The sequence below is a fragment of the Oryza brachyantha genome, chromosome 11 (genome assembly GCF_000231095.2).
Source record: "Oryza brachyantha chromosome 11, ObraRS2, whole genome shotgun sequence".
Lineage (NCBI taxonomy): Eukaryota > Viridiplantae > Streptophyta > Magnoliopsida > Poales > Poaceae > Oryza > Oryza brachyantha.
Window position 1 is genome coordinate 1,809,529 of NC_023173.2, and position 16,879 is coordinate 1,826,407.

The 16,879-nt window shown below is 42.0% G+C and overlaps 3 protein-coding genes, 1 long non-coding RNA gene and 1 other non-coding gene across 6 annotated transcripts; 2 read left to right on the forward strand and 3 right to left on the reverse strand.

Moving 5' to 3' along the window:
* The first annotated feature begins 1,085 nt into the window (after nt 1-1,085).
* On the forward strand, nt 1,086-4,536 carry LOC107305301. 2 transcript variants are annotated; one of them, XR_005812749.1, is made up of 5 exons: nt 1,086-1,528; nt 1,656-1,737; nt 2,650-2,673; nt 2,929-2,996; nt 4,194-4,536. It is a non-coding gene; the product is annotated as an uncharacterized LOC107305301 (long non-coding RNA). The 2 variants fall into 2 exon arrangements; XR_001551430.2 differs by having other exon boundaries at nt 1,086-1,737.
* A 786-nt stretch (nt 4,537-5,322) lies between these two features.
* Nucleotides 5,323-7,244, forward strand: LOC102707818. Its single transcript, XM_040528664.1, has one exon. The coding sequence runs from the start codon at nt 5,549-5,551 to the stop codon at nt 6,533-6,535; it is 987 nt and encodes a 328-aa protein (XP_040384598.1). The 5' UTR covers nt 5,323-5,548; the 3' UTR covers nt 6,536-7,244.
* Nucleotides 7,245-9,327: 2,083 nt separating this feature from the next.
* On the reverse strand, nt 9,328-10,270 carry LOC102718775 (stress-response A/B barrel domain-containing protein At5g22580). The gene is made up of 2 exons (XM_006662670.3): nt 10,048-10,270; nt 9,328-9,821 (listed from the first exon to the last, which is right to left on the reverse strand). The coding sequence occupies exons 1-2, from the start codon at nt 10,236-10,238 to the stop codon at nt 9,602-9,604; spliced, it is 411 nt and encodes a 136-aa protein (XP_006662733.2). The 5' UTR covers nt 10,239-10,270; the 3' UTR covers nt 9,328-9,601.
* Nucleotides 10,271-11,093: 823 nt separating this feature from the next.
* Nucleotides 11,094-13,594, reverse strand: LOC102708103 (RING-H2 finger protein ATL73-like). Its single transcript, XM_040528665.1, has 2 exons — nt 13,271-13,594; nt 11,094-11,748 (listed from the first exon to the last, which is right to left on the reverse strand). Exons 1-2 carry the CDS (start codon nt 13,522-13,524, stop codon nt 11,307-11,309), a joined length of 696 nt encoding a protein of 231 aa, XP_040384599.1. The 5' UTR covers nt 13,525-13,594; the 3' UTR covers nt 11,094-11,306.
* Nucleotides 13,595-14,742: 1,148 nt separating this feature from the next.
* On the reverse strand, nt 14,743-14,815 carry TRNAA-AGC. Its single transcript has one exon. It is a non-coding gene; the product is annotated as a tRNA-Ala (tRNA).
* Between the last annotated feature and the right edge of the window lie 2,064 nt (nt 14,816-16,879).

A 16,879-nucleotide genomic window follows, 5' to 3' on the forward strand; every position in this document is an offset into this window, starting at 1 on the left:
CAAAACACGGGTTATGGCCCGAACTATGGGGAGAGGATCCACGTGTCAAGGGGCAGGGTTCGTGGCCTTTCCCAGCCAGTTTTGGCTGAGGTTTCTTCTCAGCTTGAAAAGCCATGTGGAAGGTTTTCCTCCTGCCAGTTGAGTTTCTAATTCACATTTATTTACAAACTGAGCCTAATGTTTAAACTTCTGAATTCACATTTCTTAGATTAGAGCAGAAGCAATCTCTATTAGTGGAATCAGCTTTGCATCAACTACGCAGCACTATGTAATAAGGTACAGGAGTTCCCTGGTTCAGTTAGTACTGTAAAGTGTAAACCATAAAGATGTGTATCACCCTCACCATGCCCATGGGCAAGCCGGACTGCAACCATCCATCTATGGTACTAAAGTGAAGGTCAGCTCATAAGAAAAGATGACTCATTAGAGTGCTGCTGCTGCAGCCAAGAGCTGTGTTGGTCCAGCATAGATTGTTGTGCAGACAACTCTTCAATGGATAAAGGGCCTGACACACAGCATGAAATAGACACTGAAGTTTGTGTTGACTGTTAATCACAGTAAAATTGCATTTGAAATCCAACGGGCTCCTACAAATACAAGTGATGCGAACAACTGAAAACTCATTGCTGATCTTGCATCTAAGCTGTCAAAAAATCCTATGATATTTTCCTGTGCCTACATTTTACATAGGAACTTGCAGAGTTGGTAGAGGTTTATATCAAGCAGAGGAGAGCCATATTCCTGTCATTAATAGTCCTGGACCATCCAATATATACCATCTCAGAACTCATAAACATGCACCTACGCGTCCTTTCCGTTGGCAACTATGATTTTCTTTTTATAGCTAAACCGTACAGTAGTTACCAAACTCTTATCATTTTTGTGCCAACAGCACTCTAAGATCATCAGTCAGGTTTAAATAGGGTGTTTATCTGCACATGTGGTACTTAATTTCATGGTAGCTATATATTTATTTCTGCAGCATAATTGCTTGCTGATGAGTTGATCATGGCTAGGTTCCAAAATCACTTGATTTGTTTGATTTATGAGATGTTTTATGAAGTGTGTGAGCTTAATGCTGCAAATGGATTTCCGTCTGTTGTGTGGAATGAACCAAATTGAATTGGTCCAATAAAATGGCATAAGTTCACATTTAACTTGATGTTTAATGTCTCTTTTTGTTTGACTTTGCTTCTCTTGATGAGTGTAGCATCATATTTTCGTATTGACCTAGGATAACTGGCTCCTGAAGGGATATGTTGTTTATTCAGTGCACATATGGGTACCTATTTCTTGTTGCCAGAAAGTTTTGAATCTTAATGCAGGTACTGTAACTGTTCAATGAGGCTATCTCATGCCTTAGGCTACTAATATGAAGCTGTATACATCAGGGGTTTCCCCAAAAGGGTGAAAGACTTGTATAACAACGGACACCAACTATTTACTTATCAGTATGAGCAGCACAACTTATTTATTGAGTTCGACTCGGTAATAGTGGGATAGTAAACTTGATTTCAGTTTTGGCAAGGTAGTACAGTATGGAATCATATATCTTTAATGTCAAGCTATTGCAAACTAAACAATGGGCTCATCATGGAACGGAAGCTTCTTATACCGATCAGCTTGTTATTAATTTGAGCAATTTCAACTTGCAGCTAGAATGGGGATGCTCCAACTTCAACTGCACAGAAGACAAGTTCATTTTCAACTAGGAGCAAACCTTTCCTAGCTTATATGGTATGCCTTTATTTGGAAATCTGAACTTTTATGCAGTACCTCTCTTATTTTTAGTAGGTATGATCAGAGAAGGCTTTGTACCCTCTCGTCAACTGCCCTGTTGCCGTCAGTTAGAGTAATATATATTCACTCGATTTGCATAATATATCTAGTAGCTTGTTCAGTAGATTAGAAACAGAAATGCCTCTTACGTCAACTTGTGTTTGCTGTATTTATAAAAACCGCACGGTTATCTTTCCCTAGTTTAACAAAAAGACAAGAAACTGTCCCCACTACACATGGCTATGCTGCTAAAAGTATCAAGTATGCTTGAACTTCAGCATGATATATTACTATTTGGCTCTTTGTTTTCTTGGCTGTTGGCAATGCATTCATTTGTTTTCTTGCCAACTGACTAAATCCAGTGGAGCTGTAGATCATTCCGTGTGAAGACCCACATTATCGGATATCATATAGATCAGCAGTATTAAATCATTTAATTAGTTTTTTTCTGAATGCTGAAATCTAAGAAATCATGGTCGATGGTTTTCAGGGTTCCTTGTTTCTTTGTTATCAGCTGAGTGTCTCTTTTCAGCTTCACCACGTATGTTTTTTTTTGTGTTTTCTGTATTTATAAAATTTCCATTGCCAACTTGTCCTAGTTTACTCAAAAAGAAAGAAAGAAAAGAAACCTTGTCCAATGCACACTGGCCATCTATCAGTTATTAAAACATACAAGTAGACTATTTGCGTATTCTACTTTATGGCAATACATTTATTTTCCTGCCAGCTGGATTGAATAATGCAGATCCTTCTGCGTGGCCACATTTATCTGATATACCAGATGAAAGAGCCTATTAACTTGCTGTATTAGCGTTTGATTTGTTCTTTCCCGGTTGTCGAAAGCTAAAAACTGTTGTCTATCATTTTCAGGGATCCTGCTTTCCTTGTTTTCAGGTGAGTGTTTCATTTCTCCTTTACCAAGTAATGTAGTAGCAAAGGACTGCCCTTTTTGTTTATCGAATCTAAAAAAACAAAGTCAACAAACCATGCTTCAATTTTGTAATGCTTCTGGGATCAAGTGCCTAGTTTTCCGCGCCCGATGCACGAATCACACTCTCACATCCCAGAGCAGATTGTCCTCCCATGAGTCAATTTAGTATACTTCAGTTCAGCATTTTTGTAACCATATTTTGTATTCTCACATCTCAGATCAGACCGATTCATTATTCATGGACCAATGGGCCATGAGCTCTGCAGGGTCAGCGTAAGCACAACAGGTTAGTCCATTAATTCTCTAATCTGGCGTATTCTTTCAGTTAGTTAACGCACTGGTATGTGAAGACGGGTACAAATTCATGTGATTAAGTTCACATTTCCGTGCAACACTTTTTTTTTATCTGCCATGTGTGTGTTGGAGTTTTGCAATTTAAGATCGATTAGTACAGTGTTGTGTTGGTTCCTTCATTGTTGAATCATCTATCAACAGCAATACGGGCAACTTTTAGGAAAAATTAGACTTTAGCCCAGAGACAAGGGGACAAGTTTTTTGCTTCGTTTATAATTCATCGCCATGCTTTACACGATGCCGTTTGGTCATTTAGTTAATCCTCAATAATTGAGAGGTGAAACCTTTTTGGTTTATGATTAAAACTCGTAGGTAACAAGGTGACAAACCTGGCATAGTATTCCATTTGGATTTGTGATCCTGAGGGTTGTTGGTGATGGCCTATGCTTTGATGTATGACCGTACTAAGCCATAGTACCATCCTTTTCTTTGCATCATCATACATGTCACCATGGACCATGAGCAATGCATGATCCACCGGTTCATCTTCCCACGTTGCTCAGTCCGATCCAACACTACTTGTATGGCCTCTAGTTTCATCTTTACGTTAAGCTAATTTTGTTACTGAAACCATGCCCAAGTCAGTATTATATTGCCTACACTAAAGTCAGCTCATACCGAAGAAAACAACAAATAAAAATCATAGATGCCATACATGTCCTCAAACCATTTGACCTTAAGTTTTTAATTAATATGAATTTTTTTTCATTATATTTGTAATTTTATTCTGTTGTAGTTTCATATCAAAATGATCGGACCATGTACATACATCGCATATACTAAAAACACATATATATTTTAGAAAAGACCGAGGATCACCGAAAATTCAAGTCAGCCATATTTTTGACCATGCAAAATTCCTGAACACACAGGACTGGAGAGGCAGCTGCATGTCATGATCAGACCACCTCCGAATTTAAAAAATAACTTCTTTAATGATCTATCTCTTAGCAAATAACTCAGAGTACAAATGATTCTACAATTTATTCTCACTTAATATTAAAATATGGGTAAGAGACTATCTCTTAATTCTTTTATCTATCTTCTATTAAAAAATTAGATAGCATATCTTATATAGCTTATAGATATCCATTAGAGATTGTCTCAGTGGCGGTATTCTGTTTCCCAGATGATCTGACTCGTGAAGAGGAAGAGAGGAGCCGGAGACAAGCAGATGATCCGGTTCGCCGACCCAGTCGAACACTCTGCCCCATCCAGCCATTCTCTCTGGCTGCTGCATGGACATGGAGACACATGCATTTTGCATCTACAGTTTCTCCCATGTTCTGCTCATCCTCCTCGTCACCCCCATGCCCCATCCTCCCAACCACTCGTGACTGCAGCTGGATGGCGACGCCGTCTCTCTTCCTTCGTGCACCGATCCACCATGATGCCATCGTGCGTGCTATGGTATGGCCCCTGCCCCGAGGATGGATGAACCGACCAAGCTTACAAGAATCCCTAAATATTTAACACCGTTGATTTTTTTATACACGTTTGACTATTCGTTTTATTTAAAAAGTTTATATAATTATTAATTATTTTTATATCATTTCATTTATTGTTAAATATATTTTTATGCATATACATAGCTTTACATATTTGAAAAAAAAGATAAATAGTCAAACGCGTATAAAAAAATTAACGACGTCAAACGTTTAGGAGCAGAGGGAGTACCACATATGCAAAAAAAAAAAGGGACTTTCACAACATTGAGAAAAAATTGATGTTGGCCAAATAAATGTAGTATCAATCGTTGATGAAAGAAAGCGGAGTCTGCGGTCGAGACTAGTTTACTTGTCGTGCATGAGTGGGTGAAGTGTTTTTTCACGCTCGATGAGACTCAGTTGTTTTTTTGTAATTTTTTATTTGCTATGTATCGATTTTAGATGAATTTTATACGAATAATAGGGTGTTATCCTTTGTGATTTCGGAGAAAACCCCCACGTCCAGATTGGCTGCATGCGAGCTACTCTAGCTCAATAAAAACTTGTCGTGCATAAACGAATGCAAAGACCGCTTCAAATCAAATCACTCTTACTCAATTTTGTCTCTTACAATACAAAAAATTCAAACAAATTCTTTCGTCCGAAGGGTCAAGGGGATGTCTCCGCATGCGTCCCTGAGGCTGAAATGAGAGACGACATCCTCTACGCCCGATCGGACGGTCCACGTTGCACGGGCTTCGTGATCGGACGGCCAGCGCAGCCTCGGGCAGACTTAAAGCAGAGGAGGCGGCCCCCGCATCGTCTCCCCCTCCGCTCCGGCAGTTACCAGTTCAACTAATCGCGAGCTGCCTCGCCGCCGGGTCGCTCCGCTTCCGCTATAATGGCTTCCACTCCTCCACCACCACCGTTTCGTAGCCTAGCCTACTAGCCCCACCACCTCCGACTCGTCCTTCTCTCCACGCTTCACTGCACCTCCCGCTGGCCGCCGCGGCCGCAGATCTCTCGGCGAGAGAGAGGAGGAAGCGGATTCCAAGAAATGGTGAGCGCGTCCAGCCTGCTGCTGCCGTCGTCCGTGCGGGACTTCGCGTCGTGCATCGGCGACGGGGCGGTGCGCGTCGCCGACGTGGCGGCGTGCACCGCGCCGTCGTCCACGCGCACGTCGACGTGCTCGTTGTCGTCGTCGGCGGCGTCGTCCTCGCCGACGCTCTCAGTCACCGTGTCGTACCATGCCACGCTGCTCCTGGCGGATGGGTCGTCCGCGCCTCTGCAGCTCCGGCTCACGTGGGGTCACTCCCCGCTCGGGCCCACGCTGTCGTTCGCGCCGTCGGCCACCGCCCGCGCCGTCCAGCTCCGCCGGCGGAGGGGCTCCCGCTCGGTCCCGTCGGGCTCCGGCTCCGGCGACGAGGACGGAGGCGGTGAATTGACTAGTGCTCCGACGCTCGCGCTGTTCTGGGATCTCACCGCCGCGCGGTACGACCCCGCGGCGTCGCCGGAGCCGGTGTCCGGGTACTACGTGGTGGCCGTGGCCGACGCGGAGGTGGTGCTCGCGGTGGGCGACCTGGCGGCGGAGTTCGTGAAGGCCAAGTTCGAGGGCCAGATCCCCAGGGCGCGCATCGCGGCGGTGGCGCGCGTGGAGCGCGTGGTGGTGTCCGACCCGGCGGCGATGCACGCCGCGCGAGTCCGGTTCGCGGAGGGCGGGCCGGAGCACGAGGTCAGCGTCAGCTGCGCGCCGGGCTCCGGCCCCGGCGGCGGGGACGAGCTGTGGGTGTGCGTCGACGGCAAGCGCGCGGTGCAGGCGTGCCGGCTGCGGTGGAACTTCAGGGGCAACCAGACGGTGTTCGTCGACGGCGCGCCCGTCGACGTCATGTGGGACCTCCACGGCTGGTGGTTCAGGGAGACGCCGGGATGCGCGGTGGTGATGCTCCGGGCGAGGAGCGCGCTCGAGAGCCGCCTGTGGCTGGAGGAGGAGGCCGCCGCGCCGGGCTTCTCCCTCATCGTGCAGGCCTTCAAGTCCCCACCTTGACCATCATCATCATCTTCTTCTTCTTCTTCTTCTTCCTCTTCTTCTTCTTCCTCAAGAGGTCTCATTTGCTCACTGCTTTGGTTACTCTCTCACTTGGTGGAATTCACCAAACCATCAAAGCAAATGTGTGGTTGTTGATTACTTGATTGATTGCAAATTAGTTAGGATTTTCATGGGAAAAAAACAAGAAGATCATGAACAGGGCATATACATTGATGAGATTGGTGTGTGTAGGATCCTTTTCTTCTTTAAAATCTTTTCTGAATAATTGTTAGTAGTTTGGTGTGTGTCCGTACAGTTAACAAACAACAACAGAATGCAATTTAGAGTTGTGTTTTAGCTTTTGCTTGTGCTGTGCTGCATGAGGTGGTGCAGCTAGATATTGGATTGTGAAGTGAAACACTAGTTTCTGCTTGATGTAAAATTTTAAAAAATCGCTATGTGCTACCTGCATTGCCTTTACTCTTTACTGTTGTATCACAATGCAGCACTGCAGTGAAATCAGTGCTTACTGTGTACTGCAATTCAACAAAGCAATTGCAACATAAGTTCTTGGCTTGCACTGTGCCATCAAAATCTCTTGCACGGATGATACTTCTCATACATACTGTTCATCCTAACTATTGCAATTGAGCTCTCCAGTACTGATTCATGGATATCTACAACATGTTTGCACATAATATCAGTTTATCTTATGATTGTCAATTTGTCACGTACTGCATCTTGCATATGTTGTTCAGCAGTACTCTGTCCAGCTAATCTTGAATCCTTGACCTAGTTTATATATTGTATTGCTCTACTTCTACCAAGACTCCAAGACTGTATAGCCTGTGCAGCACATGGTCTTCTACACTGTGTAGGTGTAATGGCGTCCCCAGATTTCACCTTTGGTCCCAGCTGCACATTAGCAGGAGTTAGTGGCTTAGTGTACTACTGTTTGGTGCTTTGCTTCACGGTACAACTCGTGATGAGAGCTTTTGCCTTTTTCTGCTGCTTCTCCTCACGAGAGAATGAGTTGGCTTGGATACTTCTTTCCCAGGTTGCTAATGGTATTTTTTTCCCAGGATTTTTTTTTGCTGATCTGATCTTCCATTTGATGCCAAATTGCCAATAGAATTTTAGGGGGAGAAAAGGGCTCGATGGTGATATCACCACACATGTGACACTGTTGTCTCAATCATCAGCTCTACACTAAACTATAGCTCTACACTAAACTATGTTTGCCAAGCAACCGTGTTTGTACATGGCGACAAACTTGTCCCTTATTCTGCAGTATTCTCTTTTCTTGTACACATTCTACAATAGCATACGACAATCTCGTTTACTATTTCTTACATGCTCAAACATAGTTTAACTTCCTGGTTTTCTGTTGCAACCATCTGATCATCAAAATGACCCTGAAAAAAGTATCATCTTTTACTGTCTCTGGACCAAACCCAGTTTAACTGGAACTGATTGAGAAACTGCTTGTCTTTATCTATTGGATTAGCTCAACGCCGGCAAGCCATCTGGCCTTATCTCTACTTGTTTACTATGGCTTAGTTGGAGGTTGGCCAAATACAGTTGTTGCTTTCACGATTTATTATGCATTGCTTTCAAGGTATGCAACGTATAGGTGATGAATGGTGACACTATAATGTATATATGCTGGATTTTTCTGACAGAATCTCATACTGTTCGGTGATTTAATATGTACATTTACCTTTAAGATAATATCAGATCTATCATTCAATCTTCGTTGATGCACGTCTCGATAATCTCGATGATGACTCCTGTGATCCTCTGTCGAGTGTTCGAGACACTAATGTCTCATAAGGTTAATGCTTGCAAGTTATTTGGACCTCTCCGTTGTGTGGGTGTGAAACAAAAGCAATTGGGCTCATTATTTCACTATCTGAAATTCTGAGTTCTGTTTTGCCTTCTCTCTTGTGTCAGTTCCAATTCTACATGTCACCAATGTACTGCTGGTTACACATTTCTATGGATGCAAGACTGCATCAACGAAAAAACATAGAGTGGATGAACTATCAAAATCGCATATATTATCATAGATTATAGTATGCATCTTTCAGCTAGTGGCATATATTATCTCTGCTCTCATCATACTGAGCCATTGAAATACGCAAAATGGTCCATCAAGTTTACATCACGGTTGTGACAGTGCCATACCTCATACGTAGTATGGCCATTATATATTATGGCCAAACAGCAGTTGGATATTAGGCACACCCATATACATGAAAAAGATATATGTATATATGTCCATATAGCATAACCATTTTTCCCCCATGTTAAATCTCCATTTCGTATAATATATTCAGCTTGTTCCTTCCTTTTTTTTTTTTGCTTCCTTTTCCCCCTTTTTCATTCATGAATACTATGACAAAATCTGCCATTGTCTCCTAAGACGGATACAGAGATATTCTCCCCATTATTTTTTTATAGGACGTATTTTGATTTTGAAAAGTCAAACTTTGTATAGTTGGATCAATAAGTAGCACCTAACATTTCTCATAGGAAAAGGAAAAAAATAAAGGGAGAGGTAACACCGCTCTTTAGATGGAATTTAAATGCCGATGTAAATGACCTCACATGAAAGCACTGATAACATTAACATCTCACTGTTTACCTTTGTACTGTGAGTAATTAACCACCAAACAAAACTTGGGCCATTGCAAACCTGCTCTCATCAAAAGTTTAGCTAAGCACCACTGAACCATAAAAACTATTCAGGAATCTGTCAATCCATCATAAACACCGAAAAGAAAAAGGGAGAAAGCAAGTAACAAGAGCAGCAACCAAAAGATCACATAAATTTATTCCAAGAATAACCGAACAACCTTTGAACGGAATGCACGGGGTAGAGCTGCATTACAGCTTTAGCTAAGCTACACTGAAGCAGCAGCAGAACATGCAATAATGGAGCTTAGGTACATCTATCACAGCTACCTGCGTATAGATGGATGGATGGATGGATGGATACCTGAAGTTGCTTGGAACAATGCAATGGTTGACGCCATGGAGGAGTAGGACGGATGCTTGATGGACACTTTGATCTCGTCAGCATCATGCCACCGGCGGTGCCGCCGGTGGTGCAGGCTTGGCGACGACGGCGGGGAAGTCGATGACGACGACCTTGTCGATTGCCGCCATGAACGTGCCTGCAAACTCCTGGTGTCTCTCATGGCTCATGTAGCTCGTCAGATCTTCAGAGCTCGCGAAGGTCAGCGAGAAGACATGAGTGAAGCCCTGCGTCAGCATCTCCTGGTTCAACACATCTTTTCCCCTGCAAACAAAGATTACAGATCCAATGTTTTTGTAGAATGTTCTCTTTAACGGTTTAAAGGCTCGCTTGTTCAAAAGAAAAAAAAAACTGTTTAAAGGCCAAAAGATGGACATGTTCTTATTTAGCTGCTAAAAACCAGTGATGTTAGAAATGTCATACTTTCTGCTGAACCTAGATTTAGAGCAGAAACTAAACGCACTCCAAATATAACAGTTTCGATTTATACCACTCAAAGGATTTCACCATGTCCATCTCTGACACAAGCTTGGTCATGCCTTGCAGGATGTCATCCACCAAGACCTCTTCCTTGAACTTCACCAGGCAAAGGTGCTTGACCTCCCCCATTGCTGAAGCTCCAAAAGGTGCAAAGAGCTCCCACACAACTCCCCCAAGTGCCTTTGCAGAGAGTGTGATCATCACACCATGCTGGTGGCCACCATTTTAAGGGCAGAGTAGTGAGTGAGAGCTCTGCATCTGCTGCTCCGGTGAGGGCCACCACCACCGACAGGAATCACTGTAAAACTTATGAAGGGGGTTTGATGGCAGTACACTTGATTGAATCATGTCTGCAATAGTCGCCCCCACACTGTTTGCACCAGGGAAGATGAAGTGATGAACCATTGCTGCTGGTTTTGATCACACAGTTTTAGATCTAGCATGAGACATGATTGGGCCAGCCGACATCGTTGCGTGCACAACCATAGGCTGTTCTTCTGGCACTGCAAGATTTGGTTTTCAGAAGAGAGATCATAATCTGGGATTTTAATCTTCAGATCTTGAATCAGAGATTCAGAGTTATGTAGCATTGTGCTGGCTCCCACCACTATATTATAAGTTCATGCTTGATCAGCTAATCTCAGGCACACCAGTGCACCACACCAACTGGGCCACTTTACCATGGCAGGATCAGACTCAACAAAAATAGGACATTGGAGCCACATGCTGCTGCAGTAACCGTATGAATGGCACTGTGTCTGTGTGTGTGATGTCTGACACTCTGACTAAGTGGCTTCCGAGTAGATACAGTCAGACAAGATGGCAAAATGGTCACTGATCTTGATGCTGTTCAGGGAGAATTTTTGCATGACTACATGACTGAGACAGCTACATCGTGTTCCCCTCATATCCTGATCTATGAACTAGTGAAGATGCCTTCATCCTGTTTTCTGATTGTATTGAAAGCTACTCATCTTTGTGGTTTTCCAGATGTACTGCTGTTGATAACAACAATTCATCAGTCTGGTTACCATAAGGGAGATAAGCTATTTAATGCAATGAGCCATTGAATATGATTAACAAATAAATGTGTTTTCTAACAAGAAACCTGAACATTTTCTCATATTTACATAAGTAACCTATAACTGCTATCCATGAATCCGCCTGTATTGACGTTTCTAATAATTTTACATGTAGTTTACCCTGAAGACAGCAGGCGGCACAAAAGAAAACTTCAAGCAGCCACTTGCAGGATCTTAGCTGGGTAGATCATGATCTGTCCTGAAGACGAGCATTTTCCACGTGCTTTTTCATACTTTGGTTGTTATTTTCACCAGGAGGATTAACTTCAGATGGCGGCAAGCTGTTCCCCCCTTCCACAGATGGACCATACAATGTCTGATTCGCCTGGTCAGGTTCATTTATAAGAACCTGTGATGTCCTTGGTGAATGCCCCGTGCCGACAAACAGGCAATTGCATTGATCTGATCTTGATGGTTCAGGAGAACATGGAGGTATTATCACTGTGCTTGGTAGATGAGAAATCTTGTGTTTGCTATCAGGGAAGTCACACAACGAAATTCTACAAACCGGGCATGTTGAGTGCTGCATCAACCAAATATCTATGCAGGCCACATGAAAATCGTGGCCACAGGACGGAAGAATACGAAGTACGTCTTTCTCTTCATAATCTGCAAGACAGATGACACACCTGCCAATGATGGAAGGAAATAATTCAGAATCTAGTTTCGGTGTACCTGGGAAAAATGCTGACAATCGTCTACAGAAAACATGAATCACAATTCAGATATTTAGTAGAATTGGAAACAGTGTTTCACCATGTTTACTATAAAGGCGATCACACAATGGATGACACCAAACATGGCAACCTCTTATTTAATACAGCAAAACCACTATAGCAAATAGCGCCAATATGAATATATGATTAACAGAAGCATCTCTGTAGCTTCTTCAGATAAAAGTCAAACACATCAAACCTAATCCATCCCTCCATCTCATCAAGCACAGGTGAGGATTTAACCTACTTGATGACAGTGCCTCCTCATTCATTTTTGCCTTGTTGAAGTGAACTTAATGTTTGCGTGCCATTCTGTGATTTGACCCAATGATATTAGCTGTTTGGTAACAATTCATGTTTTCAGGGAACTCACGATTCAATAGTCAATCTCCAATTAAACACAATAATCAACACTTTTGGTACTAAAAGTCATATTGTTTCTCTTAGGCACTAATTATCCACATGAAAACTTCTTTGATACTACAAATTCAATCAAAATACTCAAGGACAACTTCTTTGGTACTTCAAACTTCACTGCAAGGTGGTGTTTTTTATCTTTTGGATTTTTAATACTATGACTGTCTTGACAACAAGACATTAGAGGGCTAGAGGCATCCACGTGCTTGGAAAACATTAAAATGGAAAAATGTTGGGCAACAGCCAACATTACCTTTTAGGAAAATAAAGGGGAGTTAGGCTCAATTGCTGTTTCTCAATTCAGGTCATCTATTATAATCTTTAATAACATACACTTGCAAATGATGTAAATTTGTGGAACCCATATTTGCTCCTACTGTTTAAGCAACTATTGCATTCACCAATTACCAATTGAATCATGCTATACCAGTCTATTGAGAAGAATTCCAACAATAGGTGAAGATATAGGAGAATATCTAATGGACACAGATGAATGTTTGTATGCTCTTATCATCCATTGGCTAGAGTTCCACAGATCTCAAAACACCTAGACACCTAAAAATGGAACTCATCCCATTAGAATCTCAACTAAAAGGTGAGAATGGAATGTGCAGAAACAAGAAAAACCTCAAACTATGAAATTCGTAATAATTGATAGATCCACTATTCCTCACTCGTGTGAGGGCGCCCCCGGAACTGCAAGCCCCAAATTGCAGCGGCATTGAATCCACCAATCGTGGACTCAACCCTACCAACTAAAACGTGTTCATTGAGTATCTGAGCTCTGTTCGAATTGCATGTTTGCAACTGCAATCCATTGGATCGATTCACCCGACGGAAATGCGAATGCGAAACCGTGGCACGCCAAAGCACCATCATCGGAACCGCAGTTTAGATTGAACGCTTAGATTCGACGCAACCGCGATGCTGCAGTGCGAAGGCATCGGCGCAGGCACGGGGTTGGAATCGGCAACCGATGGGTAGAGGAGGAGAACAGTGAGAGGGAAAGCGCACTTACTGGGCGGCGGCGGCGGCGGACGAGGAGAAGGCGCGGGTGGGGAAGGCGGCGACGGCGGTGGGGTGGAGTGCGGAAGCGGGGGCGGGAGCGGGAGGGTCGAGGACGTAGAGGGAGGAGGGGAGGAAGGAGGGAGGGAAGCGGGGGCGGCGGTGGCGGCGGAGGAGGGAGCAGGCGAGGCGGGTGCAGACGAAGAGGATGAAGAGGACGCTGCCGCAGAAGCCGAGCAGCGTGAGCACCATGCTCGTCGACGCCATCGCCGCCGCCGCTCGATCGCTCGCCTGCTGCGCACTCAACCGTTTGGTTTGTGTCTTGCCTTTGAGCCTTTCTTCTCTTCTCTTCTGCTGCTGCCCTACTACTGCTGTTTCAGGCGATTCATGGGAGATGTTGGATTTTAATTTTGAGAGATCGAAAAAATATCATTGTCAGGCATGTTCTTTCTCCGTTATATATTACTAAGTTTTTTGATTCATATATATATTAATATTTTTTATATGTGTTTATATTCATTAGCATATATATAAATCTAGATAACATCAGAAAATCTTATAATATAAAACGGAGAAATGCAATCATATATTTGACTAGCGAGGAGTATAAATTTTAGAAAATGCTATCGCACGAACCAATTCATCTTAAAAAAAATATAATTGTTAGTTTTTTGTTATTAGTCTTCTATTAAGCGTTATAAAAAAACCATTTTATCGGTCGGTCAAATCAACACAGATTTTCTACCCGGTTCTTGGCTCTCACATCCCCACATCAAATCCTCACGATGGGTCCTTCGATGACAACATTGTATTGTTTACATAGTCGATTGTGTAAATGGATATGTTAAGAAAATCACTCGGGTGAATCTAGAATTGAAATGGTCACCTTCATATAGGCGCTGTCGTGGAACTTCCACGGAAAAGAAAATTAGACATAAATAGGGACATCTTAATGAACTACGTGTAAAAACCACTGCGCTTCCTAAATGTCAGTGAGATATCAATAACATAACTGTAACTTTACAAAATCATATTGATACGGTTATAAATTTCTCTTTATTTAAGCATAGGCATGTTGCAACCAGGGTTCGCGCTATCGCGATTATTGTTGCAATAATTGGTAATCGCTTAAGGCACCGGGGCTCGGTTTTGGTAAGTTGCGGTATGATTTGAAATTTTTTACAAGATTTCATAACTTTTGAAAAAAAATCATGGTGATACATCGAGTGGTTTTTACACTCACTCCGCGATTATCGATATTGATCGTGTTACCATGATTATCATCATATATATCGTGATTATCAATATTGCGGAAACCATCATGATTATCGCAATAATCATTAGATGCCACGTGATTTTTCTTCCGAAACCATAGCGGTTTTATTCAATCTTTTAAAATTCAAGCGATAATCGCGACGATTCAAGAAATCATTTGGAGTTACGAAATTTGCAAAATCTCAAAAGTGAGAATGAAAATAAAAAAATTGGAGATGCGGGGTATCGATCCCCGTACCTCTCGCATGCTAAGCGAGCGCTCTACCATCTGAGCTACATCCCTGAAACTATTTTATATAACATCATTGCTCTTAACTGTTTAAGGCCAAAGGTTTGTAAATCCTAATATCTTGGCTGGGTTTTGGGCCAGTTTTTCTTGTGGGCTACATTGTGGTGCTGTCTCCATGTTGGTTTTATAGGGCTGGCTTTGATTCAACACCAAATTAGGCTTTAACAAATATTTTCTTTGTAATGAAAAATTGTAGTATTTGGTTTGAGGCCGAAATGAGTTTTACCAAATTACTCTCTCTATCTTCACTTGGTAGATTTGACTAGTGCCAAGTTTGACAATGGCATGTAAAAAAAAATTAGCCTCAATCTAAAATATAACTTCAGCATTATCAAACTTATCAAAACACTGGTAAGGCCACTTTTGACCTTAAATAAAATCAGCCCATAGTGTTCATTTTTCAGACTGGATGCTGCGAATTCTGAGCTACTCTGCATTCTGGCACTTCTCGGCCCATTCTTGGCCCTTGTTTTGACGGCAAAAGCCTGAACTTGTTGCAGGTTTCAGTGAGCTGGGTGTTATTTGGTGCAGGAGGCTTCAGTTCAGGTTGATGAGCCAAAATTTCCAGCAATAAGAATCGCAACAGACAGGCACACAGGGATCGAGCAGGCAGCAACTTACATGTACTCACTTCGTCTCAAAATAAGTTTTTTAATACAATATTTGACTCTTTGTCTTATTTAATCTTTTAAGATTAGCATTTTTATTTTTACTCGATAATAAATCATGAGAAATGCTTCATGACTTTTTTTTTTAAATAACATGGATGTTCAAAAGCTAGACATCAAAATTAAAAAAACAAAGCTTTTTTTCTACACGTAGGAAGTACTCGTGTACCATGACGCAGAGACAGAGCCATGGAATGTAACAACCCTCTACAGTAGAAGCATCGTCCAACTTGCAGCCTGTTTACCAGCTGATTCTGCCTGTCTCCTGCGGCCAATGCAAGCGGCCCAAATATTTGGCTCTCATGTCTCTTCTCAACGCCTACTCGATCTCATCCACCGGCTTGACTTCAGATTTAATTGATCATCTCTGAGGTCCTAGCAACGAGGCTCGCAGATGGGTCGATCGATGAGCACCTCTGAATAAACACATACTACATCCGTTCCATAATAATTTTATTTTTTGATTTCTGTATCCAAATTTTGTCCATTTGTTTTATTCAGAAAATTTGCACAAAAACTTAAAATAATTAGTCACGCATAAAGTACTATTCATGTTTTATCATCCGGTAACAATAAACATATTAATCACAAAAAATTTCAAATAAGACGAAGAGTCAAAAGTATTATATCTAAAAACCAAAAAATAATCTTATTTTATAACAAAGGTAACACGACCTTGTCTTGTAGAAACCGACCCCGTTTGCATCTTTCATACCAACCCCCTCAGCTCCCTGAACACTGAACTCAACTCCCCGACACGCCCCTCCTAACATGGGACCCTTGAGGTTTTCATAGCACTCATCGTCTAAGGGGCATTTAACTTTTTACCACTCTTACGAATGTTCATAACAGATTTGTCACTGAATTCACGTGTCATAAACTCACGACGGCCTACCTATCATAGACAATGAGTGACAAATATGTTTTGACCACTCGTAAGAGTGGTAAAAAGTTAAATTTCCCATCGTCCAAACACAACAGACTGATTGTTTGATTGTTTTTATAGAAAAAAAACAATCAACGTATTTTCAAACTAAAAATAATTTATAAGTAAAACTTTTATATATATATTTTTAACGATTTAAAAGCCAAGTCTGAAAAATGTAATATGATGAAAAACCATAAAATTAACTCCAAATTAAAAATTTAAATTTTAGCTTACAAATATAAATAGAAGCAAAAAATGAGAGTGAAAGTGGCAAATTAAGAAAAAGCTACAAGGGGAGCAAATCTCTCACCATCAGCAGCTTCCTCTTAAAAGTTCCAGCTCACTCACGTATGGAAGAAATACACAATTGTAGCTTGTAGCTAGGGTTAAAAAGGTATGAAAATGCCTTAACCATTTCTAGAAATGTTTAAGTTTGGAACGGGGGCAATAATGACATTTTTT